Raw genomic sequence first — 26,273 nt, 5'->3', positions numbered from 1 at the left:
GATTATGTGCTTATTATTCTTTTCTTGAGAAGAGCTCGTAAATAGAAAGTGACCCAGGGGTATTTTAGTAATTTTGGTTATTATGAATTAGGTTAGAAAGTATTTTCGGGAGCATTATTTTGTAAAGTTAAATAATAAATAATAGTTTAGGATTAACGATAGTTAGTTAAATTAAACAGTAGGATATGATACCAAAATGATAGGCCAAAACGAGAAATCTTAATGGCTTCAAAGGTAGAGTTTTAATTTAAAAAGTATTAGGGTGTTATTTAAGAATTTCCCTAAAGAAAAATAAACCAATACTCGGCATTGCGATTAGAATTAGTTTAATACAAACCAAAGCCTCTCCTCCCTGCCTCTTTGCCAACCGTACCTTCGCGGATGAGACACATGTGAGCGGCATCAAGCCAAGACCTGCAAGCTTCTAAAAACCTCGTTCTCTAGCACCGAAATATCTTACCCAATGTTGCCCTCTTTTTGAGCTTTCTACTCTCATGCCGACAGCGCCGATGGGCTCAGCCACGACCAGTAAAGCTGCCTCCTTGCGGCCGAAATGGTGCGTTTCGAGAAGGACCCATCTCTCTCCCGCCATTCGGGCTTCCCAATCCATGGAGAGCAGAAACGACAGGGTCTACAAGGAGCTGGGTTGGTCTCCCCGTCTCTCTTCTCCTCTTAGTCTTGTATCATTTGTTGCTGGATTTTCTTATGTATGCCCAAGTTACTCTGGTTAACTTTCATCTGGGTCTTGGATATGAAATTACGCAACTTGGTGATCAAAGATTGTAACTTTATGTGATGCTTGGTTGACTTTTACATCATGGATAGCATGGATTTATGTAATCAAAGATAGTGGCTTTATGTAACAACTGGTAATCAAAGATAGTAATTTTATGCAATGTTTGTTTAGGATGGTTTGGAGACCGATTTTCTTTGAGGGGTCGCATGGATTTTACTTGACCGTTTCGAAGTTAGACCATTTGGAAAGAAAGTATGAAAAAATGTCATGCCTCCCGTAGTTATAAACTTATAATCATCAAGCTGCTCCCGTTCAATGTGAATATTACCTCTTTTATTGCTATAAAATATTGAATCATGCTAGCAATGAACTTAATATGCTTTTGAATGCCTTTTTATCGACGACATCCTAATATTGAGTATTGAGCATATTGATTTGATGTGTCTCACACTCTATATTAGTAATTAAAGAAAATTGCATAGCAAGATGGCTGCAGGAGTAGGAAACTCACTCAAAATCTCAAACTGGTTACTGGTGAACTAAACTTTTGTAATATGAAAGTAATGCCTTTGATGTTATTGTATATCATGTCAGATCTTAATTGGATGTTTCCTTATTAGACATTGACCATGGTTTAAATCTCTCTCTCTCTTGTTGAATAGTGAGAACCATTTTATCCAAAAGCTTATGTTGTTAAAAAATAGAAAGTAGGTTCCCTTGGAATGTGGATATCAAAATAAAGAGGGGTTAAACAAGGCTTGGCCTTATAAATCTGATACAGTTTGGGGTACCCATCTTATAAAAAATCTGAAGCTTTCAGGAATATGGTTATCACCAGCTTATCTTTCAGGCTGTCCTATTTGCCAGCAGTAATACTTCATTGTTGATGTCATACTACTTTTCTTACTTATCATCATTGTCTTGTTTGGAAATTTTACTAGGTTTGTATGCCTTGAAAAAGAAAATTGAAGATGCAGTTGGTCGTGTCGAGATGGTTGCACCAACTGCACTGGGGTTGGAAGAAGCAAGGAGGATAAGACAGGAAGAGATGCTTCGTGAGTATAATTTGTGGGATGATTTTGCTAGATCGTACGAATCTCTTGCTGATTTAGCTGATGCCGTGAAGGTGGTCGATGATCTAAAAGACCTGCGATATAAGGTGCTGTGCTAGACAAACATAATGTGAGTTCTACTGGTAGTTTTATTATCCATAAACAAGAAAGTAACATCTAAACGTATAAAACTTCCCTACCATAGCTTATGACTTTTAATAGTTGTTCATATTGAAATTATTCCTCCACCAAATAATTGTAAGTAGCAACCTAATTAAGTAAATAAAAACCTTTCAAGTGCAAAAGGTTTAAAATGTGTTACAGTTTTGCTTTTTCAAAATTTTTTGTTCAATTGAAGTTTCATTTTTGTTAGTATACTAGGTATATGTTGTTGTCTTTTTACTGTCTTGTTAGTGATTAGCTATCTCGTTCATTTATCATCCATTAAGAATTTCCTACATTTGCTAACAGTTCATTTTTAACTCTATATATATTTTATGTACCAATTATTCATCTTACTTCCTTAAAAGTTTCTATTTAATATTCTTATATGCTGACTAATCCAGGTTGGAGAAGCAAACCACTAACACCTACTAGAACTTTTTTTATGTTTTCTTTTCTTGTGGTTTTGTGATCATTATTAAGCTACACGTATGTCCAGGCTGAAGAAGCAAAATTGATCACCCAGCTAGCTGAGAAAGATATCATAAACCATGAGCTTTTTAAACAGGCCTATAAAGCTTCTATAGATGTTAGCAAGTTCCTAGATCGCTATGAGATGTCCAAGCTTCTCAGTGGTCCATATGACAAGGAGGGAGCTTGTGTGACCATCAAAGCTGGATCAGAAGGCGTTGCTTCTGAGGTTTGTAGCCATATCCTCTCCTAAATATACAATATTGGTGAACACTATGCAGTAGTTGTGGAAAGAATACTAGCAGCAGAACACCAAGTGTGAAAGTGTTATGTGTGAACTTTCTGTATTAACTGTTTCTCTCTTTCATGATAAAATCATAAAACTTGGAAATTATACTATTGCATCCTTCTTGGATAGTACACCCAGGATCATCTTGGTCTCCAGACCATCTCTTTACTTGGACTTGCTGAGGGCTTTGTGTCTTGTGTAAAGATGTTTACAAAAACCTCTTTCATTGATCTGTTGTCTCAACTATTTTGAAAATTATGTTTGTCTTACTGGTATAAGTAGTTTCCTTCTTTTCTAAATATTGTTGTCAATTTTTTGGTTGGTTGCTTATTAATTTTTATGCTAGGTATGGGCAGAGAAGCTCTTGCGAATGTACACAAGATGGGCTAAAAAACATGGCTACAAGGGAAGGGTAATTGAAAAATATCCATCAAAGCGCTGTGGTATCAGGTTGACAACAATTGAATTTGAATCAGAATATATGTATGGTTACCTATTTGGAGAGAAAGGTATACACAGAATGATTTGCCGTTCTCTTGATAATTCAGAAGATTTTGAGGTTATAATCTCTCATTTTTTCCTTTTTGATAGATAGTAAGTGTACTCTTTCAAAATCATCAAAAATAAAGGCCAAATTTTGCAGGCATGCACTGCGGGTGTTGATGTGATCCCTCTCTTCCTTGATGGAGCTGTTGATCTGCATATTGATGACACTGATATGGAAATTTCTTCTTCCTTAACTTGTGATGATGAGCAGTCTGGATACAGAACTGGACATTCAGTTAGCATTCATCATATCCCTAGTGGCATAACTATTCAAAGTTCAGGTATCAATCAGTAGTGTGAACATTGAACATCTTTTGCACAATTCACTTCAGTTGGGTGATTCATCATATATATGGGTGCAGACACTGACATACACATACATGTACACACATGAGTAGGCACCATTGTCTGCCATTTGTCAGTTTAATAAATTTTAGTCTGACTAGGGTAGGTCTCCTTTTTTGAGAGGAACTTGGTAGCCTGTCTTGCTCTGCTTTAGGAAGAAACATTATCAATGTTAAAGTTCTGTAAAAGCAAACATATGTATGTCTAGTTTCTACCTCAGCGGAAAGGGTATATGAGTGAAATGTCAAAGAGGGGCATTTTGATATTTACTTTCAGCTTTCATTTGTTTCTCTTCAGGTGAAAGAAGTCATTTCGCGAATAAGATCAAGGCACTAAACCGTTTGAAAGCAAAGCTCTTTGTTCTAGCGGCTGAACAGGGTTTGACGGATGTGAAGAGGATCAAAAAAGAAGCTGCAGCAAATGACTTGAGGCAGGAAGCTAGGAATTACGTGTTTCGTCCACACAAGTCGGTCCATGATGTCAAGACCGGCATCCAACTTCCAGACTTGAATTCAGTATTGGATGGCAATATTGAACCACTTATTAGAAGTCATATTAGTCTCAGGCAGGGAAGAGAGCTAATAGAATAACAGCTACTTTGCTGATGACACTTGCACTATGGTCCCTCTTGTGATAGGAATCTGAGAGATTGCATTGTTTTTCTCCAGAGTTGTCGTCAATTTAGAATCTCATGATGGATGATTATATAATGTCAATATTGATTTCAATCGTGTGATTCCAAGTAGACATTGTTTTTCTTTTCATTTAAGGACCATTAACAGGAGGTAAAGCCTGTTGCTAAAGAATCATTTTCCTAGTTGCATTATCTTTTATATAGATTTGTCATCAATTTAGGATCTCAAGATGGATTATATAATGTCATATGGATGCCAATCATGTTCTGCCTAGTACAAAGATTTTTGCATTTAAGGACCATTAAATACAATCTCTCTCTCTCTCTCTCTCTCTATATATATATATATATCTTGTAGTATTCGTAGTTTTATTATTCTATGAGATAATTATATGTAGATTGTTTGAACTATTGTTTATTTTCATATCAACCCTCTCAACCCTCTTATTTATTTTCAACAGCCCATGGTATATTTACTATGCTCAGGCAGTCAGGGATGTAAATGATTAGAAGTCGAGGATCAAATTATCATATAAAATAACCAAGGGGGCTATGTGAAATTATGCACTTTTGCACTATATTTTACACTTTAAACCTTAGGAATAAGAGTTAAAAAAAAAACACTAGCCAATCAGCGAGCGAAGCTATGTCCTCCACATACTCTCGTCTCTATAGCATACCGTGTCATTCGACATTTAATCGACACCTTCAATTAATAATATTATCGTCCAAATTCTATTTGTGGGCAAAAAGGATTCCCCAAACTCCATTGTAATAAAACGGCAAAGATTCCAATTTGCGTAGGTTGGGGAAGTAATCGGGTAAGTTATTTGCTTAGTACATCTATCACATCCCCCTCCCTCCCCTTTATATTTCAAACGCCGCTTTCCCTATAAATTCTCCCAAGTCTTTCTCTCCTACTCGTTCGTCATCTCTCTATCATTGACCCTCGGGAGAGAGTCCAAGAAATCGCCGAATCGGATCAGCTCGATAGTTCTCCGTGAGTCTTGCGCTCCTACTGCTGTTTTTATGGCTTCATTTTGTTTGTCAACTTGATTTTTGTAGGGATTGGTTGATAATCTTGGAAGAGCCTTTGGTTTCTTGGATCGTTCCGTTTTCTATACGATTTCGGGGGAGAGGATTGTGTGCGGACAAATATAGTTGACGGATTGTGGATTGTAGGAGGATTCTTGACGGGGTGGGGTGGGATTAGATAACAAATCTTGGATCTTGGGTTGGGAGAAGTATTGGTAGGTCGGATTTTAGAAACCTAAATCTAATCTTGTGATGGAGTAAGATTAGAGAGAAAGCGTTGATCTGTTTGGTCGTATGTTTCTTTACTATTGAAGTTGCTCTTGACAAGTCATGAAGAAGTGCTGCAAATCTTACTCGTATTTATCTGTCATTATAATTTACTGTCCAGGTAGGTCAGGATGCGGCAATGGGTTCTTTAAGAAGAATATGAAACAACTCTTCTTCCAATTTACTGATCCATTATTGACATGTTCCTTTTATTAATAGTTTCTGCCATTTGACTTATATATCTAAGTTCATGGCTAGTTCATTATTGAACACGTTTAACTACAATTTGGGAACTCACTTAAATTTCATGGTGTTACCTCTGTCAGGTGCAGCTGAAATGGAGAATCAAGGCCACGACCAAGACTTGGTTCTTTCTTCTTCATTTGAAGCTGCAATGGAAGCCCTTTCCTCTCTCATAAGTCGTCGGAAACGTGGAACTGGATCAAACAGGGGTGAAAAGCTCGAGAAGATGTTTACATATTTGAAGGTAAATTATTTTTAGTCATTAGTTATAAGATACTCTATCTTCATGCTTTTCATTCTTTTGAATTTACTTATGCATGGAGAAAAAACGACATACGGAGCAACCCTTCTTTTGACGGATAAAGAATGAATATCAATGGGTACTTTCTCATGTTTCCTACATGTTAACTTTGTTCATTTCTGACTGTCCATGCTGTAATTTTCTTACTAGAAAGAGTATCTTTCTTTAAGAGTAAAATGCTCAAAGTTTCATTGTTGTGATCGAACTGAACTTCTTTTGTAAAATGACATCAAGCAAGTCTAAATGATAAATTTTAATTTCTTACACGAGCTGGTAATTTCTGACCATATTTTCACACTTTATCACGCGCAACCTTGTCAGAGTAACTCCATTGCATGATTTCATAATTTGGTAAGAGGGAAGAGAGAGTAATTTTAGAAGTTCCTTTCTTTGCAAAGAATCTGGTCTAGCAGTGTGATATGATCTTGGAGGTGCTTCTTCTGTCTGTACTGGAATTTGTACAAATAGAAGATAGTATGCGGTGGTGTAGTGTCAGTCACGCTATAGGAAACAAAAGGAGATATATGGAGAGACATGCCTGTGTGGTCCTAAAAGTAAAAAACGCTCACTAGATAGATAGGTGTTCTTGCCCATGATTGTGTTGAAGTATTGGGGGTACATCTATCTATTAGATGTTCATCATGTCAAATATACACAACTTTGAAAGATAGAAAACCACGTAAGAATTCACAACATGGACTACATCTATGGTTTATTGAAGCACAAAAATATTGTTATGAAGCATATTATCTCTACAAATGCTATTAGTCTATTACTAATGTTGTAATGATTGAGAATTTTATACAATTTATCTGATGAATAATCCCTCTGCATTGCTATATTGGGCTCTAGTTTGCAAGCACTTCCTCTCCTTCTTATGATGAAAATTAAAACTTTATTTATTTTCAATCTACAGATATTAGGCTTTGAGGAACAGATCGACAAACTTAAGATTATCCATATTGCAGGAACTAAAGGAAAGGTGATTCCCTACTTCTCAGTAGACTTATGGGCTTATGTACTTTATTAGTTTTGGAACCTATCTCACCTTAGGAATCATAATTACTTCAGAACCATAAATTTAGGATATTATCTTTAATCTTTTATAAAGCAACGAGTTGGGCATTTCGCTCATTTGGTTTCACTATTTTAATCTTGTGAGGTGTTCTAGTACCATTATATGGTAAAGTTGCTGCTTATAAAAGAATAAATTGCTATGTTCTCTTATCTGTGTCCATTCTTCTGTTTATCTTGTGTACTCCATGATTCACAGCTATAATTCCCTTCCCACCTTAAGCTTTGAAGAAGTCTTAATTTTGGGAGCCTAGTTCCTGCATGGAGTATGTTCAGAGTGAATTCATTTTTCTTCATATGTTCTGTTTCTTCTTCTGAAATGAAGTGGCTCGATCAAATATCTGCTTTAGTTATGTTGAGATTATGTTGACAAACTTTCCTGCGTGCTGATTGGAACAAAACCATTCCTGTGGCTTGACTGAATTTAGAAAACTTGCAAGCATGTCAGCATTTCATCACAGATTGCTCTGATAATACTAAACACTGATTTTTATTCATTGCACAATCTTTGTGGACATTGACTTGTATTAACTACTGTATTATTTATAACTATTCAAGAATTATACTCTGACATTTAGCTAATCATGAAATAACCTATCATTCTGGTTTTAGAACTTAACATTTTCCTTTGATATATTTAAAAAAAACTCGGTAGTAAGTGCAATGTTATTTTGTGTATTTTTATTTTTTTGCCTTAAGCCACTGTAGGGGTGTAAATGAGCTGAGCCTGAGTGAGCCGGCTCTGGCTCAGACTTGACTCGAAATTAATTTCGAGTCTTAGAATTGGGCTCAGGTTCGGCTCAACTCAACTCGAGCCGAGCCTGAGCCCAGGCCGTGCCAGACCGAGCCCGAGTATGAAATGAGCCTATCATTAAACTTCATTCAAGTCGAGCCGGATCGAGCCAGATCGAGTCTAAGCCGAGCCAAAAGAGAAGAAGGAGGAGGAGGAGGAGGAGGCGGGGCACCGCGGCTGTTTGCCGTTGCCGAAGAAGAAAAAGGAGGAGGAGAGGCGGGGCACCGCGGCAGCTTGCCGCTGCTGAAGGAGGAGGCGGCACCGGGGCGGCTTGCCACTGTCGAAGGAGGAGGGAAGAAGAAGAAAGCCATTGCTGAAGAAGAAGAAGAAGAAGGAGGAGGAGGAGAAGGAAGCTCACCGAGGCTGAGGACGAGGTGGAGATTTATACCGAGCCTATCGAATTGAGCTTGAGCGAGCCGGCTCCAGCTCAGGCTCGACTCGATATTAATTTCAAGCCGGTTTTAGCGGCTCGGGCTCGGCTCAGCTCTGACCGAGCCGAGCCAGACTCGAGCTTTAGCTGAGCCGAGCCTGCGCCGCTTGTCGAGCTTGACAGCGCTAAGCCACTGTCAAAGTATTAAACACTAGAAGGCTTCTGTATCTCAACTTGATGCCATGCATAAATACATTTTTATCATAAACTTTTAAATTTGAAGGTTGGAATTTCACATTCAGCTGTTGCAGTTTGGGTTTTCATACCCTGATACCGGATATTTATGATGTGCTTATAAAATCAACTGTTCTAATTTTGATTGAAGACCCAAATATTCTATTCTTCTAACTGATATTTCAGGGTTCAACTTGCACATTTTGCGAAGCTATTTTACGGGAATGCGGTTTACGAACTGGACTATTCACATCCCCTCATTTGATTGATGTGAGAGAAAGAATTCGTGTTAACGGGTAGGTATACATCATCTATTCCCAACACTTCCTATTTTATTCTTTTGAGAACTAGGATTTGTGCATTTGCTTTGATAATTCTCCTCCTGAAACAGATGTTATAACCAGCTAAGCTATATATGTTGATGTGCAAGCTCTTTTTCAGTGTATTCCAACATAATGTATTTGCTGGCTGATCCTTCATAACCCAGTTGAGTGTACATTTAGTAATAATGGACAATTTGTCAAGATTCCATTACCATTAACTACTATAAAAATATATTTCTAGTTACATTCTTTAAATAATTCCAATTTAAAAATAAAACATTAAATTATTCAAGTTTTAAAATTATTTGAGTAGATGTACTTTGCCATGTCTCCAAACGCCCATGCTACATCACACAAAAATATGCATTCCCTCTTTCTCGTTCTCTTAGCTTTTCCTCCAATAGTTGGATGCATTCCCCACCATGATGAACCATTCAGGCGTCCAAGGGTTCAAGGCTATGAGTTAGTTTCTGTCAGCTATCATAGAATCTCTTGATCTGTCCCTTATTTTTTCTAACTAAAAATGTTCCAGAACCTAGTTTCAGGTTGGCAGCAAATGGAACTTTATTGTTTTGGCTTAGAAACTGCAGACCATGTATATTATATAAATCAATCTCATTTAGTGTTTATACATATATTTACCTGGCACAATGATATTTTACTTCCTCAACCTTGTTTTGTACTAATGCTTCCTAGAATGTCAACCTGAGGACATAGAATATGGTTGTACCGCTTGATTGTACGTGTCATCTACTTGTTACTTTTATTGCCAAACATTTTCTCTTCTGCATCAATATGTTTTTTACCTTGTAATTTATAAATAGCCCATCTGTGCATTTCTTGTGCAGGTCAGATATGTCCAAAGAGAAGTTTCTATACTATTTCTGGAACTTGTGGAACCAATTAAAGGTGATGTTTGTTATTCACACTCTTTGCTTCTGAACCATTTTTTCGAGGAAAATTTAAAACATCAAGTGCACGCACAAACTTGTACATAAGCAACTGTTAGGCTAGTTGCTTGCTTTATTTCCTAATTTCCTGAGATGTGCCAACTTGTTTTAATAGTTTTATTGACATTGAGGCTTTTGTGACCATACATTTTCACTTTTTATCTTCTTAAGCTAGCCAGTGCCTAGAAGTCTGTTGCACTTCATTGATATTGTCATTGCGTAAAAGATAAAATGGATATTGCTTATCTGTTCATAACTTTGAGTTTTGAGCAGAGATTCTTTTGAGTAAATTTTATTGGATGACATTCACGGTAAAGAAGTGCTCATACCGGATGCTTTTCTTTTGCAGGAAAATGTTGTGGAAGATTTGTCAATGCCTCCTCTATTTCAGTTTCTCACTCTATTGGCATTTAAGATATTCTTGTCTGAAAAGGTCTGCAATGTTAACTATATGGCTTTAGATAGGCATGCTGGTATCCAATAAACAAATATTCATGTTTTCTACGGTGTTGGTTTTTGGCTTTTAATTTTGTTGGATTGCAATTCTTATACTATTGTTCTATTGCATGAGTATTACCACAACTTTTTTACTGATCAATATGCAATGGGGTTTCATAACAACAAATGAGTCGTACCCTTTTGTCTTTACTTGTGATAGTGGCTTTTTCATAGCTCTAATGGACTTGTTGTGGTCTTCTGTTGGTTGCTTATAGCCTTACAGAATGTATCAATATGCTTTGCTCTATCTAACTTTTGCAACCAAAATTAACAGTTTTTTTTCCTTTGGTATTTATGAAGCTTTTTACTGTTTTTCAAAATGGATAGGAGGATTGTTTGCTTTTTTAAATTTATTCTATGTTTATAATGATTGTTTTACAAAAAAGAGCTTAAAGATAGAAGTAGAGGAACCCGAGATTGGAAACATGCCTGCCTGCTGTTATTTAATTGTTCTTTCATGAACTTATTGATGTTTTGATTTCAAATACCTAGAATCTCTGAGAATGAGACAAAGTTATTACCTCTTGTTGCTTGATGGTTTCCATTTTCCTCCCTCATCTTCTCCTTCAATGTGATTCCGACACGAACAGGAATGGCAATAAACCAGATAAAGTTAATAAATGCAGTAATGCACTACTGTATGAACCTTGGATTTGGTGCCCATTATATTCCTTACAATTAGAGAACTAAGAACTGGAACATTTATTCTATTGAATTCAGAACTCTTCTCAATGCAAAAACTTTTATTGTGCTTTCTTTTGAAAGAATGTAATAATAATTTCCTATTGTTATTTTTATGGTTACAAAGTATTTAATGCATCATTGAAGCCAATGTACTTATTGATCTACAAATCTTTTCTTCATGTCCTTTTGGATATCTATTCAGTCATTAACATACAATATTGTCATCTGTAGGTAGATGTTGCCATTGTAGAAGTTGGTATTGGCGGTAGATGGGACTCGACAAATGTGGTACTTCTTGTTTTTTGTTTTTCTGCAGGATGATTATTTTATGAGAGACCTTGTTTTGATATTTTTTTCTAAAAAGGAAGATACAAAAGTTACAAATAATCATGACCTACAGTTGTTCCAAGAACCCAATTGATGAAACAGTTTATGTTTATTAACTCAGAAATTCAACTGAGAGATGGAATAAACCAAGCAGGGTTTTTAGACTTTAGAGTTTGAGTGACTTATATTTCACAAATATAAGATCTCAATTTAGTAGGAAGTCCAGTTCAATGTGACCAAGTCTCCTTAGGGTTATACAAATGGACTTGTATGTCCGAGTATCTATCTTGTCTAATTTTGAGTGTTAAGTTTGATAAACCCATAATTCCACTTGTTAGCTGAAGAATTTCTACTGAACTGCAAAAATTTTTAGGTCAAGGAGCCTGTTGTTTGTGGCGTAACTTCACTTGGGATGGATCATATGGAGATATTAGGTATCCTTCCTTTCTTTGTGCTTTAACTTTTGATAAAAAGGTTTTCTTGTGTTGCCTCTGTTGATGTATTATGTCATGTTTGTATAGTTCTATATATACGCCTCACAAGTAGATTACTACTTAAGTAGGGCATCACCCTAATGGGTTGGCATGGCTTTTCTCTTTGCAAGTCCTACTCTCCTCATTTTTCTCATGCAGTCCTATTTTAGAGTGTGGAATATTAGTCATAATCTATCATGATGAATTCGAAATCTGGCCATGTACTCCAATAGATTGGATCTTGAGATACACAAAGCCATAAATATTTAATTTTTTAAATCCAGACAAATTTAAGAATTAAAGTTTATAGCAGTAACTCCAAGTTAATTAGTAAAACAAAATCCAAAGGGTAATAAAGAAGTCCCAAGTGAGACAACCAATATCTTCCAAAATAATACTAAACTAATATGGCTAAAGAAAAAGTCAAAGTCCTAAGTGAAGGTAAAACAGTCCTGGTGCACGAAGTTCATTTGCTACGCCGATAATCATCTGAGAATTTTAAGAGAGATTTATGAGTTAACAATTTTAGCTCAATTAGTGAATTCACTCCGCTTAGATATAATAGCAAATGAAAATCATAATCCATAAAGCATGATTTAGAGATCCAAGTTCACTAATTTGTTATAAACAGATAAAAGCAAGTATGCTCATAACATGAATAATAAGACATGAGTAATAAGATAATAATATGCTCTAATTTTATTTTGCAGAACCTCTCAAATCTCAAATAAAAAGTAAGATTCACATCAACCATTTCTCGTTTCCTTTGGTATTGATAGACTACCTAATAGTTATGGACTTATGGTTATACCACAAATATACACTGACAAAAGCACTTTTAGTGACATTTTCATGCGACACATAATTTGGAGTCTTTTCTCTTTGATTTCTTTAGTAGGAGCCAACAAAGTATCCACCCTCCTTTCATAGGTGAACTCAATATTCACTGTCATCATTAATCATATTCTTTTAGATGTGCTGGAATGCTCTATTACTTTCTGGAGGAGATGCTTAACATTTCCTTTGAGAAGCAAAGGTTTTATCTGCCAGTTTCCTTCTATGTAATAAAGAGGGGAGGAAGACTCAGATTGAACCGTGTAGAGTTTTTGTTTAAATTAGTGTACTTATATCCACTATTGAGTATAGCATAGTTGCAGTTGTTAAGCAGAAGCATCTTTTCTTAGGTTGATGGTGGAAGAGTCCCTATTAAGCCATATGTGAGAAGTTGGTAGTAGAGTCTATCTTGGATCCCCAACCAATGACCAAATGGTGCAAGTGTTTCATTGAGTTGCGTCACATTGTTTCAAATCTTCATAATTCAATATTGTGAGCTTCTATTTAGTGTTTAGAACATTTTAGAACTAGAAAAGTGAAGTAATGCTTCATTTCCTATCTTGTGTGGAAAGCATGACATACAATATTAGTTTGTTACCTAGTAATTTATCAACTGATTATTTAACATGATATTAGTCTAGTTTTTTTGGAGGTCTAGAGTTCAAGCCTCATTTAGCCCTTTTAATCCTTATTTTTTTATTATATATTATTGTTTGGTGTAGAGGGCTGTACACATTATTAACTTTTACTTGGTCATGCGCAGTCTATGAAGGTCATACGTGAGGGGTTGTGCTAAAAGTATGACATACATTATGGGTTTATCATTGAACAATTTAAGGTTTTGAGTCAACTAGTTATCTAACATTTTGTATTACAAAGATACCTTTTATAGCACTGAAGTGTTCCTTTGAATTAAACTCCGTCATGCATGATGCAAATTATAAGGGACCAAAGGGAGCAAAACCTATGTTAGGATGAGATGCAGAAATTTTACCATTTCATCTATCTGAATCCATCTTTTATTTCATCTGCATCAATTGCAGAGAATTTTATCTATAAACTAAGTTTATTTCTTTTGTCCTATAAGTAGGATCTTATTCAAACAATATTAGTTTATCTTGGGTTGCTGTAATAGTTCCTTTGCTTGCTTGTTATCCTATATGGTCACATGGCCTTAAATATTATTGTAGTTGTTTGGGCTCTTTTATATTCTAGTCAGTTCTTAAATCATTGAGTTGCGTATTTGTTTTCTCAAGTTTCATGAGGTTCTTTTTTTGTTCGTTCATTCCTCTATATAGATTTTATCACCTGAATATAAAATTGAATATCGAACATATGTGCAGGAGATACCATTGAAAAGATAGCTTCAGAGAAGGCTGGAATTTTTAAGGCAAGCACTCATCTTAATACTGGCTGGAGCTAAGAAGCTAGTATTTCATATTCGGTTACTGTAATTATTACAATAGTTCTGCTTGATTATCCTATAATGCAGTTTTGATTTCAAGAATTTAATGAAAATCATTGACGTATTGCCTGCACATGAAGCATCATGTTCCTGCATTCACGGTGCCTCAACTTCCAGAGGCCATGTTTGTTCTTCACGAGATGGCATCTAAAGTGATGGTATTGGAACTTTGTACATGTCATACTAAATTTTTTTCCTTCTTATTTGGCATGTTATCCTCTTTTTTTAGTTTTTCAAATTTTAGGAGCTAGATCCTGCTTTGTTTTGGTAAATGCAGATCCCTCTGGAAGTTGCATCTCCCCTTGACTCAATGATGTTGAATGGGTTAAAGCTTGGATTAACTGGAGAGCACCAATTCATGAATGCTGGCCTTGCTGTTGCTCTTTGCAAATGTTGGCTTCAAAGAATTGGGCACTCAGAATTACTTTTGCGTGTATGTTCAACTCAAAATCTGAGTTAGTTATTTCCTTTGCTCTTTTGCCACCAATTACCTTATTTTTGCCAGCTTGATCATGCCTAAGGCTTTAGTGACTTAGTTCTAGAACACCATAACTGCAACATATTGGGCAAGTTATAATTTGTTTAAACCACCTAGATTCTTTTAAAATGCAACAACATATCAGAGATCAAGTCATAGTCATTTGCACGAAACTCTAGTAAATTAAGCACATAACAAACAGAACAAGGAAGAGTTCCCTGTGATGGAAGAAAATTATTGCTAATTGCTTTTTTTTAAGGAAGTACCAAATTTTATGCTAATAATATGCCTGCCATGAACCTTTCAGGTACTTCAGTGATCTAGTTGTAAAATACTCATTGTAGTGTCATATATTCAACAATAACAATTCACTTTTTTAGCAGGAAAGAAAAAAGAAAAATGATTACAAGCAATCCAGATACTTTAGTTTAAACACTTTGATCATCCATTACTGAGCACTAATTCACTATATCTTTCATTATATTTATGACAAAAATAATTATTCTGCAATGCTTCACTTCGCTATATTAGTTGCTTTCAAGAGTTTATTGTTTTTCTATTAGACTTTGATAATTAGTTTTATTTATATGTAATTGATTCCCTATCTGGTGAAGTTCTTTAGGATGACTTTAAAGGAGGTTTACCAGAACCATTTTTAAGAGGCCTTTGCATTGCAAGTCTTCCTGGGAGAGCACAAATTATTAATGACATGCCAGGGAAATCTGGCGAGGTGTTGGAGTCAGATGGGTACTCCAATAATTTGACATTTTACTTAGATGGAGCTCATACTCCAGAAAGTGTGGAAGTTTGTGCTAGATGGTTTTCAAGTGCTGCAGGAGGTGATCGACTATCTGTAGAGAATGGTTTTAATAACAACGAATGCCAAGGAAATCATGATTCCTGGACTGGGGACAGCAAACAATGCTATAGAATACAAAAGAAGGTAAATTAGTTTGAGTTATCTAGTTTTCCTGCATAATTTTTCTCCTGCAAAAAAGTTATCACATTTTCTTTTAAAATCCTTTTCCTGTTTTTGGCCAGTAGCAAGCTGAAATGAGTTCTCTCTGATGCATCTGTGAAATCTATATGTAGATCCTTTTGTTTAATTGTATGGAGGTGAGAGATCCTCGGCTTCTGCTTCCTCGGCTTGTAGAAATTTGTGCTTCTAGCGGTATCTATTCTCCAAACACTCCAATTTGCACAATTACATCGTTTTATCTGTTTTAAACTTCACATGTTCATGTGTCTGGTGCTTCCAAATTTTTTAGCAAGGTTAATGTTTTTACTAAGGTTCTAAGTATCGGGTATTGGTCGTTGGAGAAAATAATATATATTAGCTGTTTCAACAACTATATTGGTCGTTTTCGGTTTTGGATCATTTTTTAATTACTTAAAATTTTAAAAATAATATAAAATGTAGAAAAATCTTTGATGTTGAGAAAAATTTAGATAACTTACATAAGATAGTAATAACATAATATATAGAGTGAAAATATTAAGAACAATATCGAATTTCGGATACATTCAGTAAGTACATGTGTTTATTGCCATTATCACCTCCGCAATAGAAATGGTAGGAAGTCTTTGATAGATGAGGCTAACAATCATCTTTGCAACAAGAGTGAGTGTAGGGTGTTTAAAAAAAAACTAAAAGTGTAGGGTGTTAAAGGAAAAACTAAAAAAGGGTGAAGGAAAAAAAAAATAACAAAAAAAAAAAGGAAAAGAGAGAAAAGTAAGAAGGTAAAACACTTGCCACCAAATACATGAGCTTCTCATATGGTGGAACCCACATAAGTAGTTTTCACGTGACTATTAGTTAGTATTCTACATAGTATCCAAAATAATAAGTCAAAAATACCACAAAGATGTAACAAGCCCTTAGAATACATATCTATACAATCAATCATGATGAAAAATAATGTCCCTCACATGGGTGAAATAACTAATTCAATCGATATAAAAAATAAAAATAAATGATATCTAACTAATCATCGCCTCTTCCTTGATCTCGATGTCGTCAACTAATTTAAAAAATGTTCCACCAAATGGTGGTGAGCGTCCAGTAAATATATACATTTACAGTCTAAAAATAATATGATAAAGAATACAACAAAATATAACATGCTTAAATGATAATACACCAGTACAACATGCTCATGTTCACGTATGTTAATAATTGAAGATAAATCTTGCATCACATCATATGCCCTGCTAGAGCCATAAGATAATATAATATTACATGCTCTCCCGGAGCTTCAAAATATTATGCTCTCCACATGCATAATATCATGAAAAATGGATACAAATTTTGGACTGCTACTTAGTATCGGTAAAGGGCTAGGCATGGTGGGGTAGGAGCATCCAGTCGGCAAGATTTTTGGCCTGACCAATCAGTCTTATGTCCTCCGAGTCGCACGGCGTTTTAACCGAAATGCATTTGTCTCATCCTCGCCGTACCAAGGCAAAAGTGTCGTCTTTTGAGGTTGAGCACAAGAAAAGAAAAAGTGAAAAAGAAGCAACTCAAAGAGCGCTAGGAGAGGGACCGCCAGATTGAGGATGAGGAGGGGGGGAGTATGGAAAAGGAGATAAAGGTGTGGTCATTGGAGGCCCAGTGATGGAAGTCGTCCCGAAGCGCAACCAGACTCTTGTTCTTCCTCTTCAGCGGCCAAAGCATTAATAAGTTGTTTTATATGATAGACAAGTAACACTAATGTTGCTCATATATGCACGACAATGTTACATGGTCGGTAATAAATGATCATTAAACTAAGAACTCCAGTTGTAAACTCATACTCGTATCTCACTCATCACCACACAATTGTGGAATCATGAGCCTTTAGCTTTGGAAAGATGCTCTAACCATGCATTATTAATTACCGCTAGAGCTATAAACTCTACCTCACGATCATTATTTTTAAGATTATCAAGTGTCCAACCTTTGTATTCAGCAGTGATTATGCCTGCCCAGCCCAGCGTACAGTTTAGTTGATTGTTCTCTCAAAACTAACGACCTCAAGCATAACCCAATAATATATAAGTATTATATATATGTGCTACCTCTAATCCTGACTGAATGAGTAAAATGACACTGTTGAGATGAGATTTAACTACTTGTCATGCAGTGTCTAGCATTGTCTAACATCACATTAATATAGCATGATTATCATAGTTCATAACTATCATACACAATGGATGAACAAATGATTACTATCATAAATAAGTAATAAAACGTAAATATGCTTAACAATGGATGAACAAATGATTACTAGTTTGTACTTTTTGGTTATTGATTTCATAATAGAACTTCAGTTTCTGGTGATTGCCTTCTAATTTGACTTTGTGGCTTGTCATTCAGGTGTCCACTTCTCAAAAGCTCTTTTTGTTCCCAACATATCTGTGTATTGCAGGGTTGATTCTAGTGCATCAGTACTGCCTTCTGATGTTTCAGTTGATCTGTCATGGCAGTCTACTCTCCAAGGAGTTTGGGAGAACTTAATCCATGGAAGAGGTGAAGTCTAACATTGGATTGTACAAGAGTAGCTTCATTAGTTCAGTTTTATACCTTCATCTGAGAAGGCCATAGAATCAAATTTATGAATCCATTTCTCTTTTTAACCTCATGCTCAGATTGGTCCTTCTACCTTGCTAGACTACAACCTATATCAGTATTTAAGTCTATGAATATGGTTGCACTTGGTCTCAGCAAACAAAGTCGCATCTGTAGAACATTTGTCTAATTGTGCTCTCTTTCTTTTCATGTGCCATCAGATGTAACTAGTAGCAATGGTCCCAAGTTTCAGAACACCAAGAGTACATGTTCTAATGGATTTTCTGAAGGAGATCCTTCAGAAAAGTGTCTCCCTGCTAAAAATCATTATCCCTGCAGCTCTGTCATCCCATCACTGCCATTGGCGATACAATGGTTAAGAGATTGTGCTAGAGAAAATTCTTCTACTCAATTCCAGGTAACCTATAATGTACATTATTGACAGTGTGTGTGCTTAAAATGGCCATTAGAATGGGCTATTGCATGAGAAGATAAACATTGGTTTGCTTTGGCAATTGTTTCTTTCCAAGCTGAATTATGAAATTGGACATAGAAAAAATGGGCTATGAGGACTGAAAACTGTGGACATCTTCATATTCTCTCTATTTGTCACATATATCGATAAATGACATGCTAGTTTGAAGATAAAGGAGTAAAGTTTGCCGAGTAACATTATGATATTGTGTAGATGTAGATCTATGCATAAGGGCAAGGCAACAGATTCAGTCTTATGCTACTCTACATTCCGTCTGCCCTTATGCATAGATGTAGATCTAGTTTGGGCCACTCACTTTTTTTGAAGATGACCTAGCTGTTGAATTCCACATCTTAAGCAGGTTGATGTAGCCCAAATTTGAGTTACGCCCTGTTTCTAAAGATGATTTTAGTTGTTGAATTGCACGTGCATGCAGGTTCTGGTGACAGGATCCCTGCATCTTGTGGGTGACGTATTGAAGCTTCTAAGGAGATGACTTCAGCTACCAAAAGTGCTAATATTTGTATTCTTAATTTCTTAAGCCATATTTTCTTCCATGGAGTTGCATTCGAATTCAGGAAGGATTCAGCGCCAACCATGTCCAGAAGTTCCATTTCTTGCAATGAAATAATAAGCATAGCAGTGCCCTGCCATGATCTGCTATACAAAATATTTCACGTTACTACTTGTAAGTCAAGTTTAATATTCCATGTCTTCTACAAGCTAATTTGCTTAAAAATTCAAGCTTCTATATCTCAGTATTTCCTGCTGTTGGGCATGTGGCAATTGGAATAGAAGCCATTAATGAAGTTGCATTGTTTAAGGTATCTTTGGAATGACAACTAGTCAATTATCAATTCTAGAGTGCTTCCAGCTAAAGTATGTTCTGCGAAACTATGCGAAACTAAAAAAATACATTACTTTACAACTTTTAGACCAAACAATCAGCAGAAAAGGTGGCTTTCTAGTCAATCCTTTCAAACCCACGCCAAACTTTTTTCTTGAGCTGTTCATCAGTTCATGGAATTATTGCTCCTAGTTGTAAAAATGAGTTCTTGGGTATGGTCCAAAGGAAACATGTGGTAATGAAAAAGTCTTTTTTTATTTATTTATTTTACTAGAATAGTCCGTCAACAAAATTTATTACAAAAGAAAGTTTATTTTATTAGATGCAGCTATTATGTCATAAGTTATCGAACTATTTAAAAGCTTATCTTCTATAAACCATTGAACTTTTCAGCAATTTCAGTATTCATAAAAATGCTAATTATCTCAACGATTCACATATAAAAAACACTTAATAGAGTTCTCAGCAATTTTTCTTTTAATAAAGTGCTGAATTATTTAATATTTTATGAATAGTGAAATCACTCAACTGTTAAACGGTTTTGTAATATAGGTTAGATAAATTATATCTTCTTTGGTAATAACTTTGGTGATTAGATCAAAATCATAAAAGAAAAGAAATTGAGGAGGCCCGTTCCGGTGAAAGCCTTCTAATGAGAGCTCTTTTCATAAAATTCCCAAAGATCCAAGTCAGCACAGACAAAGATTTCTTTCTTCCTCGTGGCCGGGCCGGCTTGGAAGCAAGCTGCCTATCGCCTATCTCAGGCGGCACTTTGAAGGGTGAGCCCCTTCGCTTCTTGGATCGTCTTCTGCCCAATGTGGTATATCAAATTAGAAAGTATTCTTTCATAGTAATTTATTTGGCAAATCTAACCTTCTCAGCCACTTCACTTTCCACTCCTACCAATCAAACATGTACACATTTCCACCAACCTCATGCAGGACATGACCATGACCCAAATTAAAAAATATATATATATATAAACATCTTCCATACCAACTTCACCCAAACCCAAAACTTATTCCCCACTCTCCCCCCACCCCCTTCCTCAACAAAAGACCCAACTCATGCATGTGGGTCCCAGACTAGCCGTTGAACCGCCTCCCACCCATTTAAAAATTCAAAAAATAAAATAAAATTCTCTCTCACCCTCAACCCCAACTACTCCATGCCTGAATTCTGAAGACTCTCTTCCTTAGTTTATTACAGGAATTCTTCAACACGAGCCGCTCCACCACCATGTATGTACTACTACGCTCTCCAACGGCTACTCCACAAGACCCATATCAAATAGCTCGCCGAGAACAAACCTTTGCCTCAAGAGACTACAACCCAATGGCCTTCCAAGAAGCTACCTTGACCACCCCATTGCTCTCCAAATCCACGAGCAACAGCAGCAACTCATCAGATGGTAGCCCAACATCGAATCAAACACCAGCAAAATGCATCCCAAGATTTCCCACCTCTTCCGGTTCCTACAAATCTTTAGCAGTTCTATCCGGCCATCTCAGCTCTGTCTCTTGCCTAGCCCTCTGCGGCGAATTCGTTCTAAGCGCGTCGCAGGCCAAAGATATAATCGTATGGCAACATCCGGATCTGCGTCAATTTACAAAGTTTGGGCACGGCGAAGGCTCGGTGAAGGCGCTCGCGGCGGTCGGCAACCGCGTCTTCTCGGCTCACCAGGACAGCAGGATCAGAGTGTGGAAGTTGTCTAGGAGGTCCGAGAATGCCTTTAGGCTAATTGCCACTTTGCCCACCACCAAGGACTACTTAGGCAACTTCATGAAGCAGAGCAACTACGTCCAGACGCGGCGCAACCACCGCCGGCTCTGGATCGAGCACTCCGACAGCATCTCGTGCCTCGCGGTCCACGCCGGCCTCATCTACTCGGGTTCTTGGGACAAGACCCTAAAGGTGTGGCGTGTGTCAGACCTCAAGTGCTTGGAGTCGATCCGCGCCCACGACGACGCGATCAACTCCCTCGTGGCGACGCACGACGGCATTGTCTACTCTGCATCGGCCGACGGAAAGATCAAAGCTTGGGGGAAGAGGAAGGACAAGAGCTCGCATTGCTTGATGGGCGTGTTAGAGGCACGCGACGACGTGGCGTGGAACACCGTGATCACCTGCGACGACGGGAGGCTAGTCTACGGCGGGGCATCCGACGGGCGAGTAATTGGACGGGAGAGGATCAATGGGAATTGGAAGTTGGCTTGTGATGTTAGAGCTCATGAAATGGCTGTGTTATGCTTGTGTTCTATGGGAGAGCTCCTTTGCACTGGGTCAGCTGATAAGAGTATTGGGGTATGGAAAAGGGAGGGAGGAAGTGGTGATCTTCTGAAACTTAGTGTTATAATAGGGCATGAAGGGCCAGTGAAGTGCTTGCAAGGTTCTTGCTATAGAGTGGGAGAGGGGTACATGTTGTATAGTGGAGGGCTTGACAAGAGCTTGAGAGTTTGGTGGGTGCCAAAGGAGAGCAAAGAGGAGGGGATGGAGAAGGGGAGGAGTGATCACCAACATCATACTAGTTGCATGGAGAAGAAGAAGTGCATCATGTTGAGGTAAAACAAAACACATAGAAGATTTTGACAATGTAAAATTATACAAATGGATTTTCCAATGCAGTGAGTGTGGATTAGGCAATTAGGATCAGGTGGGTTGTGTGTTACTGTTTGTTGTGATAAAAGTGTACCATTCTTTTCATGAGAGATTGACTTCTTATTAGAGAGCAACTTGTGAGATTACTGGTTATAAGTAATAATCTTTACATTAAAGTTCCATTTTTTTTTAAATTTTTGGCAATTATATTTTTCAGATTTCCGTTCTTGAATTTAGTGTTGTTTTCTGGGAGGAGAAAGTTGATTTCAACCTAAAATTCTACTTTTAAAAAATAATAGAACTAGATTACTTAAAAAAGTACCGGCTCTGGTAAATCTAATTCTTATATCGGATCGGATCGGATCGGATCGGATCGGATAGACTTGGATTATACGTATTATCCGACCCGAAATAAAACCTTGTCCCAGACATTACCTTCTCCACCTTTAAACCCTAAAAGGCCTAAAACGTCACCTCCGCGCCAAATGCTCGTTTCATGGTGGAGAACTCGATCTGCCGCCATTAGAGCTTCTTCCACGGTCTCCTCTCCCCTCCTCAATCCCTTCTCTTCAACATCCATCACCGACCATCGGATCCAATCCTACTTAAACTCCGGAATGCTCGACGACGCCGTCTCCCTCCTCTCCCAATCCGTCGAATCAAACTCCCCTCCGCCTTCCGCTATCTCCTTTAACCTCGTACTCTCTTCTCTTAACCGGGCTCGCCAGTTCGATTCTACGATCGAGCTTTACACCGTTATGTCTCGCGCTGGATTGCCTTCTGACGTCGTCACCTTCAACATCCTCATCAATTCCTACTGCGAATTGGGTCGTCTGGATCTTGCACGTGATGTTTTCGACAGAATGAGGCAGTGGAACTGTGCACCGAATGTGGTCTCTTGCAATACCTTGATCAAGTGGTATAGTAGGAAAGGTCGGATCTTGGATGCGTTTGGCGTTCTGCGAGGGATGCTGGAGAATGGGCTTAGACCAAACAGCCGTACGTATTCGATTCTGATTGATTTTAGATGTGGTTCTTCGGATTCGGATTTGGGTCTGTGGTTGATTTGCGAGATGCTTCGAATTGGGTTGGTTCCGAGCATGCCGGCTTATAATTGTGTTTTGGCTGGACTTAGTAAGGAAGGGAAGATGAAGATGGCAAAGAGCCTTTATTCAAGGATGGTCAAGTTGGGCGTCAGGGGAAATGTAGTCTCTTATACTGGTTTTCTCACTGGATTGTGTCGGGAGGGGAAGATGGTTGAAGCAAGATTGCTTTTTGATGAGATGTTGGAATTGGGTTGCGCACCAAATGTTGTGACGTACAGTGCGTTGATTCATGGATTTTGTTTGAGTGGGCAGCTTGAAGATGCCATGGGACTGATGCGAGAGATGGTCTGCTGCGGTCTCAGCCCAAATGTGGTAACATACACAGGAGTCATGTCAGGTCTATGTAGGGAAGGGAGAGTTGGAGAGGCTCTTGGGCTTCTAGAGGAGATGATGAGACAAGGATTAATACCTAATGAGTTTACATACAGTGCTTTGTTAGATGGATTATGTAAAGATCGGAGACTTGAGGAAGCAACACGGCTCTTTCACCAAATGGAAGAGAGAGGACTCCGAAATTTAGTCATTTCATATAATATTTTAGTTAGTGGATTTTGCAGAGTAGGTAACATGGAAGAAGCTATGAAGCTTCTCCAGGAGATGAGAGTGAAAGGTTCCCTGCCAGATGTTATTACCTATAACACATTGATGGATGGTTTCTGTAAAATTGGAGAAGTTGAGGCTGCAAGGGAGTTAATGTGTGATATGCAATTGCAAGGCCTGAAACCAAATGTAGTTACCTACAATACTATATTGGCTGGATTAACAAGATTGGGAGATCTTGAACAGGCTATGCAACTAGTGGAAGAGATGGCTAACAAAGGAGTTGAGCTTGATGTCATCAGTTATAGTATAATTTCAGAAGGTATTCATAGATCAGTTAAGTGGCAAAACGCAGAAAATTTTCTGCAACAGAGCACGGGACCTGAGTGAATGTGATGATCCATTCATCTCTTCTTAGACCTTGAAACACTTCACAAGGATATGCAGCCACATCAGTTTGCTTTGGTAGGATGGTACAAAGTCTCAGAAGAACATAATGTCTATGATGGCATTCAGTATGTACCTTTATCAAAGATGAGACTAAGGAGCTGATGAGGTTGATGAGAGTCACTGGATGTTCTCAAATCCGGATATCATGTGGCATTGCCTGTTTGAATACAGGAGATGGATGCTCGGTACTGAGAAATATTGAGATGGGAATCCTCCGCTTGCAGGACAGAAGCCTGAGGAACGAGTCATGTTAGGTAGGACTGAGATGGCTCAGTAACTAGAAATAATCTGTCATTGGAAATTTGGCATTTAAATCCTATACTTGTTCATTGCAGGATCGAAGCCACACAGGAGTCATGGCAGGTGGCATAAATGCTCTTAAATTTTATAAGTATGACTCTCAGCAATTTGGCAATTTAGTCATAGAAGAACAAAAGAGATGTACTTATTGTTCTCTTTGCATGATTACAGCATAATTCAGTCGGTAAGAATTCAATCCTAATGCATTAGATCATAATGGCTGTGGGATAATGATTAATTATGTTATATCTCTTATCCCCCCTCTTGCAGAGTTAAACCTCTTCCTAATCGTTATTGCATTCAGGAGAGGCATCTCAGATATGGTAGCATGAAGCTTTTGTTCAGATACGGTTGAAGCTACAGGTTGGTGCAAAGATGTGATAAATTAACTACTACTAAGTTCTTAGCTCTCAACTATTTCTAGATATTCCCTAATTCGTATCTGCACATAATACGAGAAGAAAATGTTGAATAGTTGAATTGTTATTTCATTTATCATGACATTTTGCACCAAAAGAACAGTATGTGAACATCATTACATTTGGATCCAAATGTGAGGTATGTGCTTTAAAGAATGAATAAGAGATCTTTTCCAGTTTGTGAGTGTCATGGTGCAATGAATACATCACCATTTCATTGGTTTACATCATCAATGGGGATTTTGACATGTCTAATTAGCAATTTTATGTTTCTGTTTGACTCTTGTTCCATCCTGAATTAGGATGAACTGAACAGTATTGACAATCCATATATTAGATGTTGTCCTCTTACCTTTGTTATTTTATCTATTGTCAAGGATGTCTGTGAAGATTCAAATCTGCTCAAATTTTTCCAGCAGTAGGACTGGACCAAACTAAAATTGTGTACTAGGGCTTTATTTTCTGATTTGGACTAGACTAGGAACCACGTTCATGTGTGTATTAAACACTTGCATGGATTGAATTTTCAGCTAGTATCGCTGATTCCCAATCTGAACTTCCAAAAAGGACTGCCAATATGCATCGGTTATATGGGCGGCCAATCCTAATTCCAAAACTAATTACTTTGAACCTGTAGATAGCTCCATTAATAAGGATCAATTTTACCCTCATGCAAGTGCTTCTTGGTGAAGATTCATTATCTGATTTTTAGTGGAAAAGTTAATGATATTTTCCCTTCATGAACTACATCAACTTTAGGTTACACTGTCTGGAAACATGCGTCCACGTTTGATCTTTTGATGCAGGTAGGATATGGGAATGATGCTGGGAGATGTAAATGTGCATACGTTCACGTGACACAGGTAGGATATGGGAATGATGCTGGGAGATGTAAATGTGCATACGTTTCCATGACAGGAGACAAGAAGTGTGGCTCTTCTATTGCCTCAGCATGGACCAGCATGATTACTCTCTTCTTTGTGGCTGATCCATCTTTTATATGGGGACTATATAGCATTACACGCGTTGTAAGTTTTACTGTTGGGAAATAGTATAAATCATATCCCAAAAACAGAGGTAATATAATTATACTGATCTTTAAAAATAATATATGATGATCCGAGCAAGTCCAATTCTGGACAAGAATACTGCACTTCTAAGAGGAATTTTTGGTTCGAGTTTGAGATCTAACTTGGTCTTCTTAGATACGGGGAAATAGATCGACTAGAGTTAGAAAATTAGCATATACTCGTCAAAAGAATTTTGAGAGAGAATTTTAGAGAGATTTGCACGCAGTGATCAGGGAAAATGTTCAACGTGGTTCGCAAATGCTAAGGTTTATAACGATCGGAGCAGCACTATCCAAATAAAACCAATACAGAACCTAAACACCAGTGGTACTTAAAG

The 26,273-nt window shown here is 37.4% G+C and overlaps 4 protein-coding genes across 10 annotated transcripts; all 4 read left to right on the top strand.

Annotated features, from left to right (window-relative positions):
* Nucleotides 1-346: 346 nt before the first annotated feature.
* LOC140766055 (peptide chain release factor PrfB3, chloroplastic) lies at nt 347-4,346 on the top strand. Its single transcript, XM_073105456.1, has 6 exons — nt 347-645; nt 1,678-1,895; nt 2,450-2,650; nt 3,057-3,269; nt 3,354-3,537; nt 3,899-4,346. The coding sequence occupies exons 1-6, from the start codon at nt 495-497 to the stop codon at nt 4,189-4,191; spliced, it is 1,260 nt and encodes a 419-aa protein (XP_072961557.1). The 5' UTR covers nt 347-494; the 3' UTR covers nt 4,192-4,346.
* Nucleotides 4,347-5,099: 753 nt separating this feature from the next.
* Nucleotides 5,100-19,479, top strand: LOC140765450 (folylpolyglutamate synthase-like). Of its 4 annotated transcripts, XM_073104549.1 has the most exons (16): nt 5,100-5,235; nt 5,864-6,024; nt 6,998-7,063; nt 8,739-8,848; nt 9,724-9,784; nt 10,175-10,258; nt 11,239-11,295; nt 11,708-11,768; nt 13,985-14,031; nt 14,187-14,264; nt 14,384-14,539; nt 15,207-15,527; nt 15,677-15,755; nt 17,940-18,092; nt 18,353-18,549; nt 19,043-19,479. In XM_073104549.1, exons 2-16 carry the CDS (start codon nt 5,875-5,877, stop codon nt 19,100-19,102), a joined length of 1,680 nt encoding a protein of 559 aa, XP_072960650.1. In that variant the 5' UTR covers nt 5,100-5,235; nt 5,864-5,874; the 3' UTR covers nt 19,103-19,479. The 4 variants fall into 4 exon arrangements, with proteins under 4 accessions (XP_072960650.1, XP_072960651.1, XP_072960652.1 ...); XM_073104550.1 differs by lacking the exon at nt 19,043-19,479 and having other exon boundaries at nt 17,992-18,092; nt 18,353-18,491; XM_073104551.1 differs by lacking the exon at nt 5,100-5,235 and having other exon boundaries at nt 6,024-6,160.
* Nucleotides 19,480-20,522: 1,043 nt separating this feature from the next.
* Nucleotides 20,523-22,193, top strand: LOC140765574 (protein JINGUBANG). The gene has a single exon (XM_073104722.1). The coding sequence runs from the start codon at nt 20,693-20,695 to the stop codon at nt 22,016-22,018; it is 1,326 nt and encodes a 441-aa protein (XP_072960823.1). The 5' UTR covers nt 20,523-20,692; the 3' UTR covers nt 22,019-22,193.
* Nucleotides 22,194-22,521: 328 nt separating this feature from the next.
* Nucleotides 22,522-25,999, top strand: LOC140766241 (uncharacterized). 4 transcript variants are annotated; one of them, XM_073105727.1, is made up of 4 exons: nt 22,522-24,401; nt 24,483-24,631; nt 24,752-24,810; nt 25,673-25,999. In XM_073105727.1, the coding sequence occupies exon 1, from the start codon at nt 22,537-22,539 to the stop codon at nt 24,085-24,087; it is 1,551 nt and encodes a 516-aa protein (XP_072961828.1). In that variant the 5' UTR covers nt 22,522-22,536; the 3' UTR covers nt 24,088-24,401; nt 24,483-24,631; nt 24,752-24,810; nt 25,673-25,999. The 4 variants fall into 4 exon arrangements, with proteins under 4 accessions (XP_072961828.1, XP_072961825.1, XP_072961827.1 ...); XM_073105724.1 differs by having other exon boundaries at nt 24,718-24,810; XM_073105726.1 differs by having other exon boundaries at nt 24,752-25,999.
* The last annotated feature ends 274 nt before the right edge of the window (nt 26,000-26,273 follow it).

Source organism: Typha angustifolia, chromosome 8 (assembly GCF_048772165.1).
Source record: "Typha angustifolia cultivar Huaian chromosome 8, ASM4877216v1, whole genome shotgun sequence".
In the NCBI taxonomy this organism is placed as follows: Eukaryota; Viridiplantae; Streptophyta; class Magnoliopsida; order Poales; family Typhaceae; genus Typha; species Typha angustifolia.
The sequence above is the reverse complement of the archived record's forward strand: the minus strand, read 5'-3'. Positions and strand labels throughout refer to the sequence as shown.